The sequence below is a fragment of the Colobus angolensis genome, unplaced genomic scaffold (genome assembly GCF_000951035.1).
Source record: "Colobus angolensis palliatus isolate OR3802 unplaced genomic scaffold, Cang.pa_1.0 Scaffold3, whole genome shotgun sequence".
Lineage (NCBI taxonomy): Eukaryota > Metazoa > Chordata > Mammalia > Primates > Cercopithecidae > Colobus > Colobus angolensis.
In genome coordinates, this window is record NW_012116265.1 from 1,607,217 (window position 1) to 1,631,672 (window position 24,456).

Genomic DNA, 24,456 nt, shown 5'->3' on the forward strand with positions numbered 1-24,456 from the left:
AGATTGTGTGCACTCGTAGACAAAGTCAAGCTACTGGATTTATAAAGAAAAGATGCTCTTTCCATCCTTCCATCCTTGTTTGGCCCCAACAGGTCAACAGAAGAATCTACAAACTGGGTGCTCAGCATTCTTAAGCCCTCAGAGTTCAAATCAAATTCCTCTTTTGGCCAGTCTTGGAGAGACTCTTCAATCATATCTTAAATAATGTCATTCTTTTGGCTCAGCTCTGTGGATACTCCTTCTTCCGCCCCCAGTCCCCTGACCTTCTGCCCTCTTGTTTCTTGGCTGAAAATCTGGTCTGCTGTAGAGAGCAGGAGCAGTTTCAGCAGAACTGGGGTCCTTCCCACGAATCCAGAGCCACACACTCCAGAAAGCCTGACTGTGTAGAAACAGCTGGGTGTTGGCAGGCTGATTCTGAAAAGCTTCGAATCACTTAGAAGCACTTTGTTCCCAAATGGTGTGTGGAGGATGAGGAATGTACCATCAGATGAGGCAGGTCACCCATCTTGTTAAGAGAAGACTCATGTGAGGACTGTCCCTTGAAACAGCTTCCCTGACCTCCCACCTTTACCTTATTCTAGATGTGACCCTCCCAACTGGTTCACGGGTGGTACGGGTACCTGGATATCGATCTCTTCAGTTCTTGTGTTGGTTGGCAGGGGCTTCAGAGGGCTGAGTCCTTGGGCCAATTTGCCCACTCCATTGTGCCTTACACACCTTTGTAATGTTCTATGTGTGCCTCAACATGAAAAAGGTTAAGAAGGATGACTTTAGACTGGCGTGCTCTGCAGAGATTTCTAGGAACATAGAGCAAATTTCTCATTTACCTTTTAAAATGAAATACATTCACTTGTTACTCTTGGTGCTCTGACTTTTGATGAAGCAAACGCCAATATTAGGACTCTGTGTTTCTACAAAGCTATAGAGAAATTTGATTAAATTCAGTGTATTAGTCATCAGGACTTTTTGGTTGCAACTGACAGAAACCCAGCTCCAAGTAGATTAAGCAAAACAACAATGAACTACATAAACACATTTATCTTCCTTCCTTCCTTCCTTCCTTCCTTCCTTCCTTCCTTCCTTCCTTCCTTCCTTCCTTCCTTCCTTCCTTCCTTCCTTCCTTCCTTCCTTCCTTCTCTTTCTTTTGAGATGGAGTCTCACTCTGTCACCCAAGCTGGAGTGCAGTGGCTTGATCTTGGCTCACTGCAACCTCTGCCTCCCACGTTTAAGCAATTCTTCTGTCTCAGCCTCCTGAGTACCTGGGACTACAGTTGCACGCCACCACGCCCAGCTAATATGTGTGCTTTAATGTGTGTGTTTCACTATATTGGTCAGGCTGGTCTTGAACTCCTGACCTCGTGATCTGCCCACCTCGGCCTCCCAAAGTGCTGGGATTACAGGCATGAGCCACCATGCCCAGCCTAATTTGTTTTTTCATAACCGAAAGTTGAGAAGTAGAACTAGCTTCAGACATGCCTGAGTGTAAAGGCTTAAGTAGTCTCATATGGCCTTCATTTTTTTCTCTCTCTCCAATGCCTATCTCCAAAACATAGGCTTCTTCATTCTCAGGGCAGGATCTCTCAAGTGGAGGCCGTTGGCAGCTCCAGGCTTATGTCTTACTAGTTTAACAACCCAGAGAAATTGCCTCACTCTCGAGCTCTGGCAAAAGGTCACAGTTGGGCTCTAGTAGCTAGCTTGGGTCACAAGTCCATCCCTGAGTTCATCACAATGACTAGCAACACATGGGGTTTGATTTAGCAAGCCTACATCCCAAGCCCACCCCTGGAACCAGCAGTGGGTCCAAAGCTACCTGCCATGCATGGACTAAAAGTGCAGAAAGGCAGTTCCTTAAAGGAAAATTAGGGTGCTGTTACCGGATGAAGGAAGTTTGGATGGTGGGAGGACAAGAGCTATACCTGGAATCCCAACTTCTGCATGGAAAGAGAAGAAACAGAAGGACCCAAAGTTTGTTCTGAGCCCACAGTGACAGATAACAAAGGATGCACTCACTCACTAAAGGATACACTATCTCAGTCATACACACACCTTTCCATGACATCAGGGGATGGTCCCTAGTAATGAAAGGAGGGGCCTGGAGCTGTCCTCTGAGCTGCTCACCTGTCCTCAGGTAGGCAGGTACCAATATTGCCCCCAAAGAGAACTAACTCTCCCTTTCATTAAAAGTTATCAAGTAGATAATACCATGAATCCTCTTTATAGAACATCTGAAGAAATGCCTAGTGCCTCACCTGAATTCTTTTTTGTTTGTTTGTTTGTTTGTTTTTGAGAAAGAATCTCGCTCTGTCACCCAGGCAGGAGTGTGCTATCTCCTCTCACTGCAACCTCCGCCTCCCACGTTCAAGCGATTCTCTGTCTCAGCCTCCCGAGTAGCTGGGATTACAGGAGCTGGTCACCACGCCTGACTAATTTTTGTAATTTTTTTGTAGAGATGGGGTTTCACTGTGTTGGCCAGGCTGGTCTCAAACTCCTGGCCTCAAGTGAGCCACCTACCTCGGCCTCCCAAAGTGCTGTGATTACAGGCGTGAGCCACCGTGCCTGGCCACCTGAATTCTTTTGAGCTGCTCTTTCTCATCCTGCCCTTAGGAACAACAAAAAATAAAAGGCAAAGAATGGTAGACTTTTACCGAGTATAACCATCGTTATCTTTGGCCATGTTATAGTATGATTTATTTAAAATATATTGCTGGATTTGTTTGGCTAACATTTTGTTTAGGACTTTTGTCATCAATGTCTATAAATTAGAATGACCTGCCACATTTCTTTTTTAAATTACTCTTGCTAGTTTTGGTGTCCACATATAAGCTTGATAGAGTGCGATATTGTTCCTTTCCTATTCTCTGGAAAGTTAAAATGATCTAACCTTTGTGCTGGGATTATAGGCATGAGCCACTGCACCCAGCCTTGTGCTAATTCTTTAATTAAAAAACAAAAAACAAACAAACAAAAAACAAAAAAAAAACACGCAGAGATATTGCCAGAGTCATATTAGTTTGGTATTTTCAAAAAGAAAGTTTTGGCTTTGTTGCTCTCCCCTATCTCTTTCTTTTCTTTTTGCTTTTTTATTGCATCAATTTCTGTTTTTTATTATTTTCTTTCTATGTTTTGGATTTGTTTCTCTTTAAATTTTTTTTTTTCTTTCTTTTTTCGAGAGTCTCATTCTGTTGCCTGGGCTGTAGTGCAGTGGCGTGATCATGGTTCACTGCAGCTTTGATCTCCTGGGCTTCAAGTATCTGGGACCACAGGTGTGTACCATACTGCCCAGCTAATATTTGTATTTTTTGTAGAGACAGGGGCTCGCCATGTTTCTCAGGCTGGTCTCGAACTCTTGAGCTCAAATGAGCTGCCTTCCTTGGCCTCCCAAAGTGCTAGGATTACAGACATGAGCTACTGTGCCCGGCCCCTTTTCTAATTTCTTAAGCGGGTTGCTCAGCTCATTAACTGTAAGCTTTTCTTTCATTATGTCAGCACTTCAGACTATGCAGTTTTTAGTGTGACCTCTAAGTTTGGATGTATGGTATTTATTGCTATTAAGTTGTAAGAATTTTTAATTTTCCCTGTAATCACTTCTTATTGTCCATGATTTATTTAGTGATGAGTTTCTGAATTTTACACATGTATGGGGATTTAAACTATCTTTTTGTTTTTCATTTATAACTTAATTGCATTGTCATCAGGATATATGGTCTTCATGATTTATTCACTTTAGTATCCACAATGCCTAGCACAATGCCAAGAATGTAGATGTCATTTAGTAAGTATTTGCTGATATAATAGAAAGATAGATGAGTGGATGTCTATTGACCAGGCATTAGAGGAATTATCTCTTTCTGCTCAAATTGTCCAATCCTTACAGCTACTTGATATTCCAAAATAACTCTGCAAATGGGCACTGGAAATATAATGTCCCCTCAAAATTATCTTCTATGCCACTCACTCCTTTCCTCCTTTGGCCCGGGAAACAGACACTGAGTGGGTGAGTGAGAGGATACTTGTAACACTGATAGTGTGAGACCATCAGACCCAGTCTTACACATAATAGATTTAGTTAATGGCTCTCCCCCTTATTTCTTCTATGACCCAGAGAAAAGCATTTCTTCTTTAATAGTAATAGGCTCTATTAATACATTTTAGGTGGCATTTCCTCCAGAGGAATCTCTTATTTCATTGAATCCTCCAAAATATTCGGGCACGATATTCCCACTTTAAAAATGGGGAAACGGACATAAAGCTAGTTAGCGGGGGGACTGGTTGGGTTCCTGATGTGTATTTTTTGTTCTGTACACGAACCATGTCCACCTCATTTTTATCACTTATAACGACAGGGTAGTAACACCTTAGACTTCCCTAAGGGAATAGAGGTAGATAAAAACTTGTGATTGAATTATACTTGGACGTTTGAAGACAAATAATGAAAAATATGAATCCATTCTGCACTACTCAATATGGAGTACACATTGAGTTAATAAACATTGGTTAATACATATTGGTTAAATGAATGAATGGATGAATGGATGGATGAGTGAACAGTGCTTATTTTGATGAGTACATTTTTTGCTTTTTGGATCAACAACCTCTTTAGCATATTAAAGAAGAAAAGTGTCTCAGTCTTTTCCTGAGTCCCTAAGAAGTAGTGCTTTTTCTTTTTTTTGAGTCAGAGTCTCACTCTGTCACCCAGGTTGGAGTGCAGTGGTGCAAACATGGCTCATGGCAGCTTCGATTTCCCAGGCTCAAGCGATCCTCCAATCTCAGTCTCCCCAGTAGCTGGGACCACAGGTGTACGCCACTACGCCCAGCTAATGTTTTTCTTTTTTTCGAGATGTTGTCTAGCTCTGTCACCCAGGCTGGAGTGCAGTGGCACAATCTCAACTCACTGCAACCTCTGCCTCCTGGGTTCAATTGATTCTCCTGCCTCGGCCTCCCAAGTAGCTGAGATTACAGGTGCGTGCCACCACGCCTGGCTAATTTTTGTATTTTTAGTAGATACAGGGTTTCACCACATTGGCCAGGCTGGTCTTGAACTCCTGACCTCAAGTGATCTGCCCGCCTCAGTCTCCCAAAGTGCTGGGATTGCCCGTGTGAGCCACTGCGTCCTGCCCAGCTAATTTTTCATTTTTTGTAGAGACAGGGTCTCGCTATATTGCCCAGGCTGGTCCCTAACTCCTAGTCTCACATGATCCTCACACTTTAGCCTTCCAAAGTGTTATGATTACAGGCATGAGTCACCATACCCAACCGCAAAGTGCCTTTTGAAGATGCCTATTTAAAAAGTCTTGAAAGAGGTCCAGAGAGAAATATTAGAACATCCTTATTTTAGAGCAAATCTCAGGAAACATGGCAGTGTGTATACATTATAACATTTAGATAGTGCAACAACATTTAGAACAATGTTTGTGCATTAAACTAATTTGCATACAATGTAACGATGATGCACAGTGTAATATACATATGACATGAGACCATCTGGAAAATAAATAATTGTGCTCCTAAATATAATAACATCAGATGAGGAGGTCTTCCCCTTTCAGGTTACCCTCTTAGCAAGTTTTCTTCCTACTTGCTAATAGGTCTACAAGGTCATGCCCTCATTTTGTGTGCAGAGGCACAGTGTGGGCATCTCCCAGACATTTTTTTTTTTTTTGGTCTTTTCCTCTTGCATCCTCCAGAGGGCCTCCTCAGCCCTGCAGAGGCAGGAGGTTTAGGCAGGGAGTAGTGAGGGCAGGGAGCTCCACTGGGCCCCAGAGCGTTCGGATTCACCAACCTTTCCAGACAGAAGAGACCTCAGAGGCCTTATTTTCTCAAACAAGCTGAGAAAGACTTGCTGGAAGGCCACTGCGGAGCTAGTAGAAGGTTCCGGACTAGAACCTGGCTTTCAGTTTCTTCTTTATCTTTTCTTTTAGGAGGTGGGCTCTTTACCCTCACAATCCCTTCTCTTCCTCTTCTTCCTCCTCCTCCTTCTTGAGATGAAGCTATTGCCAGCCTTGACTGAGGGCCACTTCTGTGCCTGGTACTGTGTTAAGAGCTTTAGTTACATGTGATTCTCATAAAACCCCATGAATTAAGTACCATCATTAACTCCTTTCACAAACGAGGAAACCAAGGTTTTTGGGACAAGCAAACAACCAACCAAAAAACTTGTTTAAAATTACAAAGCTGGCCAGGCATGGTGGCTCACACCTGTAATCCCAGCACTTTGGGAGGCTGAGGTGGGCGGGTCACTGGAGGTCTGGAGTTTGTGACCAGCCTGGCCAACATGGCTAAACCCTGTCTCTACTAAAAATACAAAAATTAGCTGGGCATGGTGGCGTGCACCTGTAATCTCAGCTACTTGGGAAGCTGAAGCAAGAGAATTGCTTGAACCCGGGAGGTGGAGGTTGCAGTGAGCCGAGATCACGCCACTCCAGCCTGGGTGACAGTGAGACTCCATATCAAACAAAATAAAACAAAACAAAAAAACACTTGAACTCGGGAGGTGAAGGTTTCAGTGAGCTGAGATTGCACCACTGCACTCCAGCCTGGGTGACAGAGTGAAACTCCGTATTAAAAAAAAAAAAAAATTACAAAGCTAAAAAAATGAGGGCAGCAGGATTTGAACCAGATCTGACCCCAAAGCTGGTGTTCCCACCTGCCTGTGTTGTCCTTTCACTCGAGTTACTAGAGGCTCAAGATGCCCATATGATAGTCCAGACCTCTTTGTTCCTACTTCTGTCCTTCCCTGCCACCCCTTCTCCACCTTCATCTTTCTCCTCTCCATCCCTTTCTCCCCAGCACTCTGCTCCCATTCTGTGATACTTGAATTTTAATTCCTCTGTGGAGATGGGGGCTACAGAAGAGATGTGGGCTGTTTGGGTGGAGTTAAGTTTCTCAGGAGCACAGGATGGCTGCTGGACTTTTCTTCACGGGGTTTTGTTTTAGATCACAGGTTGGTTATTTTTTTTAGTAGGAACTGTTTATAGAACTTAGAATGCAGTCAATGAAGAAATATGTTTTGATTTACAAATATTCACTTTTTTATTGTAGTAAAAATGCGTAACAAGAAATTTCTAATCTTGGCCATTTTCAAGTGTGCAATTCAGTAGTGTGAAGTATAGTTACATTGCTGTGCAGCAGAACTTCTTCATCTTGCCAAACAAAAACTCCATATCTAGTAAGCAACACTCTCTTTCTCCTTCTCTCTAGCCCCTGATAACCACCATTCTACTTTCTGTTTCTATGAATTTGACTGCTTTAAGTATATCATATAGGTGGAATCATACAGTATTTGTCTTTTTTGTGAGTGGCTTATTTCACTTAGCATACTGTCCTCAAGGTTCATTCATATTGTAGCACATGCTAGAGTTTCCTTCCTTTTTTTTTTTTTTTTTTTGAGACAGAGTCTCGCTCTGTCGCCCAGGCTGGAGTGCAGTGGCACGATCTTGGCTCACTGCAAGCTCCGCCTCCCGGGTTCACGCCATTCTCCTGCCTCAGCCTCCCGAGTAGCTGGGACTACAGGCGCCCGCTAGTACGCCCAGATAATTTTTTGTATTTTTAGTAGAGATGGGGTTTCACCGTGTTAGCCAGGATGGTCTTGATCTCCTGACCTTGTGATCCACCTGCCTCGGCCTCCCAAAGTGCTGGGATTACAGGCGTGATCCACCGCGCCCGGCCCAGTTTCCTTCCTTTTTAAGGCTGAACAATATTCTCCCATGTGAATTACCACATTTTGTGTATTCATTCATCTGCTGATGGACATTTGGATTGCTTCCACCTCCTGGCTGTTGTGAATAATGCTGCTGTGAACACAGGTGTATCGGTATCACCTTCTCAAACAAGCTGAGAAAGACTTGCTGGAAGGCCACTGTGGACCTAGTGGAAGGTTCCAGACTAGAACCTGGCTTTCAGTTCCTTCTTTATCTTTTCTTTTAGGAGGTGGACTCCCCACCTTCACACTCCCTTCTCTTCCTCTTCTTCCTCCTCCTCCTTCTTGAGATGAAGCTATTGCCAGTCTTGACTGAGGGCCAATTCTGTGCCTGGTACTGTGTTAAGAGCTTTAGTTACATGTGATTCTCATAAAACCCCATGAATTAAGTACCATCATTAACACTGTCACTTCAAGATCCTTACAGTTATTTTGTATGTATATCCAGAAATATTATTGCTGGATCATGTGGTAATTTTGTATTTAATTTTTGGGAGAACAACCACCATGCAGTTTTCTATAGTGGCTACCCAATTTTACATTACCACTAACAGCACACACGTGTGCCAGTTTCTCCACGTCCTCATCAACACTTGTTTTTTTTTCTATTTTTTGTTGTCGTTCTTTGTTTTTGATTGTTGTTTTAAATCATATCAGCTGTCTTAGTCCCTTTGGTGTTGCTATAACTGAACACCACAGACCAGGTAATTGATAAAGAATAGAGGCCTATTTAACTCATGGTTCTGCAGGCTGAGGGGTCCTAAAGCATGGTGCCAGCATCTGGTGGGCCTTCTGGCTGTGTCATAACACGGTGGAAGGCATCATGTGGCCAGAAAGCAAGAGTGTGAATATCAGCTCAGGTCTGTCTTCCTCTTCTTATAAAGCCACCAATTCCATCATCCCATCCTGATGACTTCATCTAATTTTATTTACCTCCCAAAGGCCCCAGCTGTAATCACCCTGAGACTTTTAGTTGGATTTCCCACCCTTTTAATACTGTCACAGTGGCAACTGAATTTCAGTACGTGAACTTTGGAGGGCACATTCAAACCATAGCAGTAATCATCCTAACAGTTATGAGGTGAGTGACTGGGTTTTACATTGATATTCTGTATCAGGCACTGTGCTTGGGGTAGCGGCTACAAAGATAAAGTGTGGTTCCTGTGCTCACATCACTCACAGTCTTACGGCTGGGCTAGTCTAGTGTTTCTGCAGGTGCGGACACTTGCACTGGCGTCATCTGAATGTTTGTGAAGGAACTGATTCCCGGGACTCTCTCTAGACCTCCTGAATCAAGAGCTCTATTTTATTTTGAATAAACCTCCAAAGACACTCTTGTGTACACCTTTGGGCTAGATCAGTAGTTCTCAATTTGGTTGTACATTCAAATCGATTTCTGGGTTCCTCCCAGGGGTTCTGATTTAACTGGGTTGGGATGGGCTCCTAGGTTTTAGAACTTCCCAGGTGATTCAAATGTATAGTCAAGGCACATTTGGCGGAACACAAGGTGATTTCTAAATTCTTTCCAGCTGTAAAATTCTGCCCCCAGGAGCATTTTTTAGTTCAGCCAATATTTATTGACTTGTCCCCTCCGTTCAGGGCTCTGGGTCAGCTAGGGTGTGAGGGTCAAGAAAAGACTAGGCTCAAATAGAAGGCCTGAGTTCGTCTCCTGACTCATTCATACTGACTACCAGGATAACCTTTGAGAAGTCCCCAAACCAAGAGAGGATGATGGAAGCCTAATGAAGAAAGTCTCTGCAGAAGATGAGAGAGGTTGACTGTGCCAAATGCTGCTGAGAAGGTGTGAAGGATATAGACTGGGAATGAAAAAGGATCATTGGATTTCTCATTGAGGAGGTCATTCGTGACCTTGATGAGAGAGGCTTTAATGGAATGAAAGAGAAGGAGGTCTGATTGGAGTCAAGAATGGGAGGTTTGGAGGCAGAGCAGTGACCGTAGATAGCAACTTCTAGGAAGTCTGTGGCAGAGGGGTGCAGAGAAGTATGGAGAAGTACATTGGGTTAGTTGTTTTTTTTTAGAATTTCCTCCACTACTGCTAACACTGATTGGAAAAGCGTTTATTAAGAACCCAATTGAGCAGGCACTTATGAGCAGACTCTTGATGAAACCCTTTAGTGTCAGTGAATACATTTTGGGGAGCTTACTTTATTATGGCATTTGGGATTTTTGTCGTTTTTTTTTTAGTATGCAAGCCAAATTGTTCTGATTGAAGCTAACTCAGAAACATTATCAAGGCATAAAACTTAGTGCCAGTTTTTTTTTGTTTTTTTTTTTTTGCTGACCTACAAGGGGCTAGGACTAGAGCCTGTGGGGTGTCTCACTGGAGATAACATTTCCTAAGACAGAACCAGTACCAATTCCCACATGCAGGAGAGGATGGCTGTGTTTCCACTCCTCCTTTTCTCTCTACTTTTCCTTCTTCATCCTTCTCTTTTCTTTTATTTTCCTCTTTACGATCCTTTCTGCCTCCATTATCCTCCTTGTTCTCTTTTGCTTCCTTTGCTTGGCACACAATGCCTTTATAGGTGGGCTCCCATCTCATCCTCCACCCCCAGCCCAGCTCTCACCGTGCCCTCCCATGTGTCTGGCTGCTTCAGTGCACTCCCACGTGTTTTCACTGCTCCAGTTAAGCTGCCCTCGGCTCTCTGACTGTGCTGTGCCTCTAATGTCTCTGTGCCCTTGCACATGCTGTTCCCTACCTTCTTCTTTTGGCGAACTCCTACTCATTTGTATTAGGGTACATGCTAAGCCACTGTAACAAAGAGACCTTCAAAACGCTAGTTTAGATAGGAGAGAATTTTATTTCTCTGTCATGCTGCAGTCCAGAGGCAGGTGGTTTTGGGCTGGTAGGGAGGCTCAATGTGTAGTTTTCAGCTCTGGGTCCAAAATGGCTGCTCTGGCTCTTACCATCACATCTGCATCCCAACTAGAAGGAGGAGAGAAGGGACAAGGGGACTATGTACCAACTCTCTTTAAAGGCACGACCCAGACATTGCACATGTTACATTTACTTATATCTGACTGACCAGAACTTAGTCATGTAGCCACACTTCACTGTGAGAGAAGCTTAAAAATGCAGTCTTTGGTTGGGAGAATAGATATTGGCGGATGATAGTCTCTGCTGCAGGATCCTTCTAGATCCATCTGGTGTCTTCTCCAGGAAGCCTGTTTCACCTGGGAATGCCCCCATTCTTCTCTCCAGCATGACACTCACCATTCTGAGTTGGAATTACCTTGTCCCTTGTCTGTTCTCAACCAGACTGTAAACAGACAGGGTCTGTGTGTCATTTATCTTTGAATCCCTAGTACCAATACCAGTGTTGCCCCACTGGTATAGCATAAATGACTCCTGAGCAGAGGCATTGTGGGCAGTGGGACTCGGGCACTGTGCCTTTTTGGTGGGAGGGAGGGCAAGGGTGGTCTGGCAGGTCAGCCAGCTGGTTGGCCCCACATGTAACTCCCTCGCCTCCCTGCCTTCCTCACTGGAGACATCCAGGAATCTGCTGGTGCCCACAGAGGGGTGGCTGGGAAAGGGCGCCACCCCACATTCCTCAGCCAGGTAAACATGCAATCCTGAAAAGTGTTTAATCCATCCAAATATTTATTTTAGGTTCATGTAATCGAATCTAACTCTTACCAAGTCCAAAGGGTGATGGGGAGCAGGGCGTGGCTGTTTGAGCCCTGCGCTGTTTGTGGGTGTGGTCCATACTTCTAGACTCCCAGGGCGTGTGGCTGCCCCTCGACCGGGAGGTGGCATGTTTCAGGCTCTTTCTCTCTTGTTCGCTCTCCCCCACCCCTATGGTCCCAGCAGGCTTTAGCCTCTTCGCCTTATTTCCTGGGCTTCCAGTTCCTCTTGGATCATAGCCTCCACGCTATTTTCTGCTACACTGGGGTCGTCTGCTAGAGATGAGGAGTGGGGAGCTTTGGACCCTGCTGGGGTAGAGGGGTGGGGAGAGGGCAGGGGATCAGCAGAGTGGGTTGGTCTGTGACCAAAAAGTTCATATTCTCAGTCAGACATGGTCATGCCTATAATCCTAGCACTTTGGGAGGCTGAGGCAGGCAGATCACCTGAGATTGGGAGTTCGAGACCCAGCCTAGTCAACATGGCAAAACCCCGTCTCTACTAAAAATACAAAAATTAGCCGGGCGTGGTGGCACACGCCTTTTAATCCCATCCATTTGGGAGGCAGAGGCACGAGAATCACTTGACCCAGGAGGCAGAGGTTGCAGTGAGCCAAGATGGCACCACTGCACTCCAGCCTGGGTGACAGAGTGAGACTTTGTATGAAAAAACAAACAAAAACTTAGCCAGGTGCAGTGACTCACACCTGTAATCCCAGCACTTTGGGAGGCAAGGCGGGCGGATCAGAAGATCAGAAAATCGACACCATCCTTGCCAACATGGTGAAACCCTGTCTCTACTAAAAATACAAAAATTAGCTGGCATGGCATTGTGTGCCTGTAATCCCAGCTACTCGGGAGGCTGAGGCAGGAGAATCACTCGAACCTGGGAGGCGGAGGTTGCAGTGAGCCGAGATCACGCCACTGCACTCCAGCCTGGCGACAGAGTTAGGCTCCATCTAAAAAAAAAAAAAAAAAAAAAACTCATATTGTTGGTCACCTACTGGCCTGTTTCTTGTAACTTATTATTGTGAAAGAGCCATCTGGCACTTCTGCACCTTGTTCTAGGAGACTTTGGGTTCCAGGAATGTGTGTATGTGAGGGACCCCCTTCCCCTAGGTCATCGTCCAGTATCTAGACCTGTCCTCACCTGTCAGCAGCCTCATGACGCACCCTGTTGTGTGTTCCCAGCCCTCTGCAGCACCCTCACATGCTTGTTTGTGTGCCATGTCTGCCCTCCTCTCTTGCCTGCAGGCTCTAGGGGGACAGGTGATAGGAGTTCCATTTTAGACGTAACGAGGCTGCCACGCAGAAGGTCACTGATGTGCACAAGATCACCCTGGTGAGCTGTGATAGGATCGGAAGTGGTGGCAGGGTCTTCTCACTGCAGGCGTGGGAAAGGTGTTTGTGTGTATTTCATGATCATGCTCTGAGAGTGACCCAGCTGGGAATGTTTGCTGCTGCTGCTGGGCTGATTGATCCCAGGGGCTGAATTTGCGCACCATGGATTCTCGCAGCCAGCTTGAAAAGTAGGTTTCCTGGGTATCGCATGAGAGGTCCTGTTGATATCAATTTTCAGGCCAGGAAGGTGTACCTTTTCCCTTTTATTAAGCTCCTCCCTCCTGTGATTGTTGAGAATAAAGTTATTTCTCTTCTGGGATGTCAAGCTCTCCCGGGAGGAAAGAGGAAATCCCTTACTCCATTAGGCCAAGCGCTTTGCTATGAACTGAATGTTTGTATCCTCCCAAATCCATATGTTGAAGCCCATTATCTGCAACGTGACGTTATTACAAGGTGGGGTCTTTGGGAGGTGATTGCGTTTGGATGAGGTCACAGGGGTGGAGCCCCCACGTTGGGACTGGTGCCCTGATAAGGGGATGAAGAACCCTGAGCTTTCTCTCCGCCCTGTGAGGGCTCTCACTAGAACCGGGCTGTGCTGGTTACCTGACCGTGGACTTCCAGCCTCCAGAACTGGGAGAAATAAACGCCTCTTGGTTAAGCCATCCAGTCTATAGTATTCTTGTCAGAGCAGCGCCACAGGACTAAGACACACATAGTATGTTAGAACTTCTGGAAGTTGAGGACGCTTTCAAATCAGCCCTGGGCCATGGCTAGGGTAGGACTAGGCCTCCAGGCACTATGAGCCTCAGCCTGAGGCTCTGTTGGATTTGGAATTGTCAGCCAATGTCCACTAGATAGTCTTCGTCCTCTGGGAATGAGAGATGGGCCACAATAAGGTAGATGGTGGACTTGTCTCTTCCGATGTGTCTGGTAGCTTAACTGAATTTCCCTCTTCCTTTCAGAACAGTCTTCGAGTCAAGTATCTTCATTTCCAGTATAATTCGCTTTAATACCCTAGTATGCCAGGCACTGTGTGGGGTGCTTAAGATATGATTGTGAATAAGGTCCTTTTCCTGCTTTCAAGAAACTGGAGGTTCCGATGCACGTGGCTAACTATATTGTAGGAAGTGAACTGCTATAAAAGTAGATGTGCTCTGCCCATGTGTGAGTAGGAAAGTAGGCTTAACTCGCAGTGTTGCCAAAATATAAAGCACATGCCATGAAGGTTCTAAAGAGGAAATGTAAACTTGCCATTTTTGTGTTTTAGTGGTTCTGGAGGTTTAATATTTAGTGTACTTTCACCAGGAAGGGATTGGAGCTGCCAGACAAGTGATGAGGTTATTACAATCATTTAGAGAGAAGACAGTGAGGACCTGGAGTCTTTGGGGTAGGGGATGTAAGGAAAGTGGGAAATTTGCAAGATTTTTAGAAGAACTGCCTGGCCTTGGCAATTGTTTGAGAGTGGGATGTGAAGGGAAGATTTAAGGATGACTGGGGTCTCTAGCCTGTGGCCACTGGAAAACGGTGGCACTGTGAACCGAGACAGAGCGCTGGGAAGAGAGCGCTGGCGTGGGGAGTAGATGGGAGGGGCAAGGAGTTCACAGACTATGACACAGGTCAGGATGGATGAGGAATAGGCTCAGAGGGAATGAGAAGGAGGGGCCCTCAGGGAGATGGGGAGATTACAGGAGTCAGGATCCACAGCATATAGAAACCGTGTTCATGAGTACTCAGTTAAAAAAGGGATGCTCTGTGTTGGAGGAAATATGTTGTCCTTTCTCCTCATTGGGATCTTTTGTACTTTTTGTCATCTCTTTATGGGTAGTATTCCTAAGAACTTAGTCAAGATTCAGGGAATTGAGTTCATAGGAAATCAAAACCCCACCAGTGACCTAAAGGGAGGAGAAACTTCTGGAAGCACACAATGCCCTGCTCAAGGCATTGCAGCCGTAGGCACCCAACCACTGCAGGGTGGAGTTAAAGAAAGGCTCTGTCTGTACACCAGAAAAGCATTCTGTTTTGGCTAGACTGTGCTAGAGTCTTTAATAAGACTCCAAAAATAACAACTCTCTTATAACCAGCAGGCTTTATCTTAGAGAGAGAAGAATCTAGTTAAGAATCACTACTTGATTTTTTCCCCATTTAAAAAAATAGTTTCAACTTTTATTTTAGATACAGGGGTGCATGTGCAGGTTTGTTGCCTAGGTATTTCGTGTGATGCTGAGGTTTGAGGGATGATGGATCCCATTACCTAGGTACTGAGCGTAGTTCCCAGTAGTTAGTTTTTTGACCCTTGCCTCCTTCCCTTCCTCCTCTAGTAGTCCCCAGTGTCTACTGTGGCCATCTTCATGCTCAGCTCCCGCTTATAGTGAACATGCTGCTTGATTTTTGAAAACTTAACTTCCCTCTTAGACTCTCTTAAATATTGCAATGACTTATGCACCAACCTAATAGTTTCTGAAACTCTGAGCAGGTTGCATGGATACAGAACCAAATACCACTTGGAACAGTCTAGCACCTTGTTGCTCAAAGTGTGGTCCCTGAGCCAGCAGCATTGGCCTCACATGGGAGCTCGTTAGGAATGTAGAATCCAATGAATTAGAATCTGCATTTTAACAAGATCCCCACTGAATCATACGCATATTAAAGTTTGAGAAGTATTGATTTGGCACAGTGGATTTTAGATGCAGTTTTGCATGGGATTCATTTAGGTAACTTTGAAATAACACAGCTTTCCAAGCCTCAGCCCCAGAAATTCTGATATTTAGTCAGGCAGTTCTCTTGGGTAGCCAGGTTTGGAAACTACTGCCTTCTAAAGATTCCAAAATCTCTGTCGATGGACAAATGGCAAAAATTTTAGTAAATGGAAATCTAGTTTGAACTCTACGTCTGTTTGCTTTACATTCACGATAATGGCCAAAGCCTCATGGCTTTTTGAAGAAAAAAAAAAAGACAAACAAGCATGTCTAGATTGACATTAGACATGACTTGTCCCCCTCCTCTCAGGACATCTTGATGCATGATGCTTGAGAGGACATGTGTTTCCCCCGGGCCCGTGGCAGGCACCATACACTGGCAAAAGTTGAATGGGCTTGGCCAATTCACTGCCCAGTTTGAAAGCAACTAAAGTCAGCTGATGTTTACCAAGTGCTCTGGGGATGAAAGTAATTACCCAAGAACCAAACAATGTGATCTCCATTAGTTGCATAGTTTGTCTCTGTAGAAGATCATAGCTTGAAGGGGCCTGTCAGAACTCTCCTCCAGCTCTCACTTTAGGGATAGACAAAGAGAATCCAATGGAGAGGTTGGGACCTGGATTCCAGCTGGTTTCATTCAAGAGGGAAGGATATTTTGTTGTTTGGAAAATGGACCACATATTTGTTGCCTAATCAGAGGCGCAAAATGAACCAACTTTGTATTCCATGCTTAATCTCAAGTGTCGGGGAAAGTGCTGTAAACACAAAAAGATCTGGCTCCTAGTGATTGGCCAGGACCATAAGACACATGGAGTGCAGATGGCCTAGGAATTCAACAGCGAGTTCTCCAACGTTGAGATCTTTAATTAAACAGGTGTTTGGGAAGTAGGTCCTGTGTAGCTTCCAGCCTTGGCTGGGCTTGTCTTGCTGAAAAATGGCACCGACCCAGCCCAGCAGCAGGCCTGAAACTGGCTTCACTTGGAGGCTTAGGAATGTGCCATTGTTATTTTCTTCTTTCTTATCAAGCTCCATTAGCTTGAGCAAGGAAGGAACAAAAATGGGCTGGGAAAACATGTTATTTCACCGGGTAAAAATTTACTACCAAGGAAATGATTTTTGCCATGTCCAAAAAAGGAAGAGTGGAGGCCTTGGAAAGGTGTATCTTCCAAGGGTTCTTGGACAGCTTCTCCCAGTGTCACCCAGTGAGAATGTTTCCCTTTGGCTGATGGCCGTTCTCACAAAAGAACAGAGACATTCGGCCGACGTTATGTACACAGGCTCACAAAGTCAGACCTTGCTTGTTCACAGTACAGGAGCAAAGAAGGCATTGGAAGAGGCAAGAATCAGATTGTGGAAAGGTTGATCATACCTTTATGATCATTAGACACATGTACATTAGACACATGTACCTTTATGCTTTTGGATGCCTACAGTTATAGAATCATAGATGGGCCCAGAGATGCCTGGGTGCAGAGGTGGAGAGGGAGACTCCATGAAGGAATGTACCCTGGCTTTCCTTACCTGTTGTCCAGATCTCCTGCCATGTTCCTGGGGCTCAAGGGGGAGAAGTCCCTGCCTTTGGCTGTGGTTGAATCACAGAACTAACCATACTTATAGCCCATGAAACCCCTAGGCTGTCATCCTGGTGTCTTTAGTGAATTCTAGAACAGCGTCTGCAGGAGGCAGAAACCAAGGTTCTTCTATCTTCCACAGCTGTCAGAAACAGCACCTCCCTGGGAAGGGAGCTATGTGTCAGGCAGTCAGGCTGGCACCTGTGCTCCTCTTAACTCATGAACTCTCACATCTATCTACGAGGCAGGCTACATCAGAACACCCAAGGATCCAGTAAATTGCCCTGCCTTATTTAGTTATCAAATGTGGGAGCCTGGATTCATACCCAGCTCTGTCTGTTCCCAAAGTTCTTATTCTTTTACCTGCTAGCCTTTTCTGGGAAGTTCTCAGCCCTTTGGTGTGTTTTCCTTTTAAACTTTGGTGCTTGGAGAATGACCTAGAAAATGTTCTACCTGTGGGCATGGGGAACCATTAGTGTTTTTGTTTTGTTTTGTACAGTTGTTAAAGGACATTTTATTTCTGTTAGAATTTGTGTCATGAAAACAAAGTATTTTCAGCTTTCAGGAATAAATGCTGAACTGTAAACACATGTATGTATATAATATGTGCATTCAAATAGAACAAATAGCTGTCATACATGTACATGTTATTTATATTTGAACAGATTTATGCATATTTAATGTGGTATATTAAGTCTGTTATAACTGCCTATAGAGATTTTATTTAATAATACGTGAGTTAATACTAAGATCGTACTTGGAACCATTACTTTTATATGGGACAGAAAAGTGGGTTGTGTGATGTTTTCTGAGAACCAGCCCACTCCCAAGGGGAGGACATAAAATGGGCATAAATCAGCCATGTGATACCCACGAAGCTGTCTGAGAAGTCCATGCAGTGAAGGAGAGGAGTGCCAATCACCACTGGCTTCCTCTGCAGGGTCCTGCTCCAAGGACTGGAATGGTCAGCAGGTGTGTGGGCTGTGGCTCCTTCCCGTGCTGTCCTGTGAGTCAGAATGGAAGGTTCTGTTCATTTTGTTGTCCCCAAGATTGTTGGACAGTTCTATTTTGATGTGTGGAGGCCAGTTCCTTCATCTGGTGCCTTTGTAAGATCTTGACTATACTTTAAGGACATTCTTTTACTCCTTTAAAACATACCAGCCTGAGGGACATCCCTTTATTTCCATTGTCTTTGCATATCTGCCCACATGAAACTTACTGTCTGGCTGGGGAATGTGAGACATAGCTAAGGGTATGAAATCCTAAAAGAGCTTCCCGAATATGTAGGCCACTGTCCTGGGGCCTGAAAGCCCTTTCTGTCTATGGCCTCCTTGGAAGGCATCGAGGAGGTGATATGATAGGTTTTGATGACTTTCCTAAGTGAGCAGTTGTTTCAGATTGAAAAGGCCACTCGGTGGATGTCTCAAGGGAGAGGTGTCAGTGCAGGTGAGACTGCAAGGTCGGCAGAGCTGTGCTGCTTGACGCAGATGACGACTTCTTCCTGGCAGGGGCAGCGCTGGGCTTTTCTAGGTTCTGGGAGAGTTAGTGAGCGCTTTCCTCCAGTTGCCAGGGTGCTGGTCACCTGGGCAGCAGATAGACATTGCCTCACCTAGGGAGAGCCAAGCCATGGTTGCTGTGGCAGAATCCTCCAAGTGCCCAGGCAGCTGACTGGGGTGACAGCACCCAGGAGGGAACAGGGAGATAAGAGGACTCTCAGTAAAGTCCGCTTCTGAGTACCATACAGCGGGACGGAATATGCTCGATGCCAGTTCTTCCAAAGTTCATGGAGGCTAGAGAGGGCAGACACACATGCGCGCGCACACACACACACACACACACACACGCACGCACACACAACCACTGTAGAGCATAAAGAATGAATGAATGGGGGCCAGGCGCGGTGGCTCATGCCTATAATCCCAGCACTTTGGGAGGCCGAGGCGGGCAGATCATGAGGTCAGGAGACTGAGACCATCCTGGCTAACATGGTAAAACCCCGTCTCTACCAAAAGTACAAAAAAATTAGCCGGGTGTGGTGGTGGGCACCTGTAGTCCCAGTTACTCGGGAGGCTGAGGCAGGAGAATGGCGTGAACCTGGGAGGCAGAGCTTGCAGTGAGCCGAAATCACGCCACTGCACTCCAGCCTGGGTGACAGAGCAAGACTCTGTCTCAAAAAAATAAAAGAAAAGAAAGAAAGAAAGAATGAACAAATGAATGAGCGAACAAGTGAATGAATAAAGGATTGAATGCACCCAGCATTCTTTTCTCTTGGGAGACTCTTCCTGACTATTGCACAGGAAAGGAAAGCAGACCCTGTTTGCACATGAGGACACTGACACTTGCTCAGGTTGTCATAGCTTGTACTTTTCCACTGATGCAGAAAGGGAGGCCCTGCCAAAGAATGTCCTTGGAGTGATTCGATGTATTTTTCCTTCTGTGATTTAAGTCAAATGTATTTAATGTAAGAAGTTCCGCTGTGAGCTGGAATGTGTGATGAGTCTTTCAGCCCCCCGAGGAAGCCCACCGTGTGAACACTCCAGTTTTAGCTGCATCAGGTGTGTAGGCTGACAGTGGTTTGCATGGTGGTGGCTGTTTTTAAAGTACACACGCCCAGATGGGCTTGTCAGCTAGTTGGCTGGAAAAACCTTTCTGGGGGCTGCGAGGGATTGATGTTTGCCGTTCATGTGTTCATTCACTCAGTAGTTACTGAACATTTACCAGGGACACAGCATGACACCAGGTGTGTTTTGAGGATATAAAAGGACTTATTGACTTCTCAAAATATAGTTTCTATTGACAATTCATTAAACAAGTTAGTGAAAGTTAAAATTTTAATTTTAAAATCTATATAAACAAAAGTGTCATATAACTGAGTTAATTTCTTTTTTTTTTTTTTTTTTTTTTGAGATGGGGTCTTGCCCTGTTGCCTAGGCTGGAGATCAGTGGCGCAATCTTGGCTCACCGTAGGTTCAACTTCCTGGGCTCAGGTGATCCTCCCACCTCAGCTTCCTGAGTAGCTGGGACTACAGGTGTGCGCCACCATACCCGGCTAATTTTTTGTATTTTTAGTAGAAACAGGGTTTTGCCATGTTGCCCAGGCTGGTCTCAAACTCCTGGACTCAAGCAATCCACCCACCTTGGCCTCCCAAAGCGCTGGGATTACAGGCATGAGCCACTGCACCTGGCTGAGTTAATTCTTTAGTTCAGTAAAAGTGCTGGAGTTTTTAAAAGAGTGAACTTCAAGGATTTTGGTTCTCGGCCTGAATACTTCCCACACATGCCCACGATGGGGTCCTTTATGCCCTTCTGAGTCCAGCCTGGCCTACTTGATTGTGTCTGGTTTCTCTCTATAGGACTTGGCAGGCACATTGTGTGGGACACAAATTACACAAGCACAGAGGCTTGGGAACTTGCCGCCACCAAGCCCCTCCAGTGATTATTCTCCTGTGTTGGTAACCCTCACCCTTCATTCCCCTCAAGGCAGGAAAAAGAACAGAAATTCCTAAGGCAGTGTTGTTCCCAGGACACAATTGCCATCCATCACTCCCTGCTGGGAAAATGTAAATATGCACCAGTCGATAGTGGCACTATTTATTGTCATAGACTTCACTGTGGATTTGAGCAGGAGCGGCTTCTGGCCAAGCATTATTCACCAGCTCCCCTGGGAGGCTCTGCTGGGTGGGCAGAGCTGGGTGGGAGGGAGGCAAAGGGGAGGCTGGAGTCCTCGCAGCTGAGAACAGGGCTGAGTCTTTTTCGCTGAGGCTGCACATGCTCAACATCAGGGTGGAGTGGAGGCCACCGTTATCTTGGCACCAGGTTCTTGGAGGTTGTTCATGTTTAGAGGAGGGAAGGCCGGTTTCATGGGATTCCCAGACAGCTGTCGTTTTGGGGTAGGGTGGGGACTGATCAGGGTTGTTAGTGTTGGGCTGTTGCAGGTGGATGGTGGATTTGTGGTCGTATCCCCTGAACCAGAGGGCCCACTGCTCACCCAGTTGAATGTTTTACTGAAGTGCACAAAGCCCTGTGCTACACGAGGCCCTTGTCCTCAAGGAGCTTACACTTTTGGGTCTTAGACACCCCCATCCCCACCGTACGTATTCAAAGAAGCCAACTGAATAGATGATGATCAAGTCTGCAATCTGCAGTGTTTGGGAGGCAGACAGCATGGGAGTGGGGTCAGTAAAAAGGAACAAAAGCTCAGTCCTCCCTCCTCAGCCCAGTCTGCCAGCTCCCCGCCACCGAATCTGCTTGGTCCTGGGTGGTGTGACCTCTGTCAGACCTGCACGGAGTAGACTTGGAGTCAGGCAGGCAGGGAGGCCTGGACTCAGCTCTTGGCTTGGTGCTTATTAGCTCTTTCCACTCAGTTTTCCCATCTGTAAAATGGGGATTGTGAGCCCACCTCACAGGGTGATGTGAGAGTAAATACAAGTACAAAGGTAGGTGTCAGGCACGTAACACAGGCTCAGAGAATTGCAGCTTTCAGTATTACTTCTGACTGCACGATGGTCCACTCGGTGAAGGTGGAGAAAGGGTGTAGATGAACAAACCCTGATGCAGGAATGAAGTGCGGAGGGCAGGCGACCCATCAAGGTGCAGGTGAAGGCAGGGCTGACAGGGAGGAAAGGTGTTGGGGTCCACGGGGCCAGGCAGATCCAGGAGGCACCATGGATGCTTGTGGAGTAAATTAGTGTGTGAATGTTTAGTGAAAAGTCTCTTCCTTTAGGTGTAAGTGAGAGTGTGGCATCAGGAGGTCCATTTCAGGATCTTGGGCGCTCTCCCCTAAAGGGCCGTGCAGGGGAGAAAGGAGAGGAGGATGTTTCAGTTTCAACAGTTTTGAGCACTGACTGTGTAAAGTGTCTGCGCCAGATGGCTTGGGAATGGCCATGAATATGGCTCGATATCTGTGCTCTGAAGCTCTAAGTTAAGGAGAAGGACCGATATGGATATAAGTATCTTCATGCCACCAGCCAGATGGTAGTGGGCTCTAGAGCAGCCAGGAGAGACTTGTTGTGAGCAGAGGACAGACAGAGATTAGCCCCAGGAACTGTGGAGTGGAGGGAAGACTGGAGAGCTTCAGACTGAAAGATTTTCATGGGTAAATACCATTAAGAAACTGGACTGCCAGCTTCTATTGGCAGCGAACTTTTTTTTTTTTTTTTGAGACAGGGTCTCACTCTGTCTCCCAGGTTGGAGTGCCGTCGTGCAATCTCGGCTTACTGCAACCTCCACCTCCTGGGCTCAAGTGATCCTCCCAGCTCAGTCTCCCGAGTAGCTGGGACTACAGGCGCATGCCACCAGGCCCAGCTAGTTTTTAAATTTTTAGTAGAGACGGGATTTCACCATGATGCCTGAGCTCATCTTGAACTTCTGAGCCCAGGTGATCCACCCACCTCAGCCTCCCAAAGTGCTGGGATTACAGGCGTGAGCCACCGTGCCTGGCTGGGGACATTTCCTTTACTTCTGTTTTGTTCTCAGTGGTGTTTATCACAGTCCTGTGTACATAGTAGGTATGCAGCAGACCCCTGTTTAACATACGAATGAATAAGCCTAATACAAAATGGCTTTCTAAATCAAGTAACGGTTATTGTCAAGGTGATGCACCATCAGGGAGCAATGGCATAGGGTGGCAGAAGGGTGCCTGAGGATATGTGTTCCCTTCTTGGCATTTCCCTTTGTGGATTTCTGGTGAGCAGACTAGTTCAGCCCTCATTAGAGGTTAGTGTCTCCTAGAGGTGCCGCCACCTCCTTGGGTGTAACCTAGCAACCTTATCAACTGCCTCCCGGCCAAGACAAGAAAGCCACTGGCACCCCTGGTGGCTCCAGGGCTCTAGATGGATGTGGGTGACATTCTTTGACCTATGTCTTGTGTTACAGATGTGGACGAGTGTGCAACGGATTCCCACCAGTGCAACCCCACCCAGATCTGCATCAACACTGAGGGCGGGTACACTTGCTCCTGCACCGACGGATATTGGCTTCTGGAAGGCCAGTGCTTAGGTAACAGCTCTCTGGGGGGTCACAGGGACTCCTGGAAGTTAACGGTTGCCAGGGGCATTGTGAGGTGTGGGCATAGCTGGCTGCCTAAGGGTAGTAAGCTTTTCTTTGCCAGGAAGGGTGGGAGGGGTGGAAGGCTATTGAACTCACATGTGTAACCCCACCCTTGAAAATCAGTTGCCATCATCGCCATCTTGTCATCATTATGGTTTTTGAATGTATTTATTTATTTTTGAGACATAGTCTCACTCTGTCACCCAGGCTGGAGTGCAATGGCACAATTGCGGCTCACTGCAACCTCTGTCTCCCGGGTTCAAGCGATTCTCCTGTCTCAGCCTCCTGAGTAGCTGGAATCATAGGCATGTGCCACCATGCCCAGATACATTTTGTACTTTTTGTACAAATGGGGCTTTCGCCATGTTGGCCAGGCTGGTCTTGAACTCCTGGGCTCAAGTCATCCGACCGCCTCAAAAGTGCTGAGATTACAGACGTAAGCCACCGCGCACGGCCTTGAATGTTTTTCTTTCTTTCTTTTTTTTTTTTTGTATGGAGTCTCCCTCTGTTGCCTGGGCTAGAGTGCAGTGGCACGATCTTGGCTCACTGCAATCTCCACCTCCTGGGTTCAAGTGATTCTCCTGCCTCAGCCTCCTGAGTAGCTGGTATTACAGGCGTGTGTCACCATGCCCAGCTAATATTTGTATTTTTTGTAGAAACAGGGTTTTGTCATGTTGGCCAGGCTGGTCTCGAACTCCTGGGCTAAAATGATCTGTCTGCCTCAGCCTCCCAAAGTGCTGAGATTATAGGCGTCAGCCTCCCAAAGTGCTGGGATTATAGGCGTCAGCCACCGTGCCCAGCCTCAAATATATTTTTTAAGGGCTATAGTTTTGGATATATTTTTTAAGTTTGATTTTACCCCGACTTTCTTCCTGTCTTCACGAAGTTTATATCCAGGCCAGGAAGTGACAGAGGTGAGGATTATTTTGCTTTAGTTAGAAATAATGCTAAGAGAAGGGAACACTTTCGCTTAGTCACAGAAATGTGGCAAGTTTTGAATGTGGATCAGTAAATCCTGATCTTACATCAGTTCCTTCCAACGCCCTGTCTTTGCCCTTCCCCCCGACAACCACACCCACCCCACGGGCTATGGCCTTAGCCTTTTACTCCTGAGAAGTCAGTCATCACCATTGAGAACTGCCTTTGCAGTTGGCATCTGCTATCTGATCTTTCTGTTTATTTTTACTGGAAGGTTATTTTCCTTTCTTCCCCTCTAGTTTTGGGTTTAGCTAAGTGAATGAATTCATAGCAAACTGTAGCTGTCAGTTCAATTTCTAATTCTAGGGTGTGATTTCTATGCTGTGTTTTCTAGAAAAGGCCCTGCCAGTTTGAATTCTCTAAGACACCGTTCTGTTGCCTGAAAGTCAGTCCTGGAGGAGTTGAGAAACAGATCCAAACAAAATCATGGAAACAAAGGAAAGCTACCTCTTTCCAAGTTTCTTGATTGAGGCTGAGTGGGTCT

The 24,456-nt window shown here is 45.9% G+C and overlaps 1 protein-coding gene across 3 annotated transcripts in view; it reads left to right on the top strand.

Moving 5' to 3' along the window:
- The window catches only part of FBLN5 (fibulin 5), a 78,923-nt gene that overhangs the window by 28,871 nt on the left and 25,596 nt on the right, over positions 1–24,456 (top strand). For all 3 annotated transcript variants that reach the window (XM_011949403.1, XM_011949402.1, XM_011949401.1), the window contains one exon: positions 22,821–22,943. In XM_011949403.1, the coding sequence (XP_011804793.1) occupies positions 22,821–22,943 (123 nt within the window). The remainder of the gene's footprint in view (positions 1–22,820; positions 22,944–24,456) is intronic.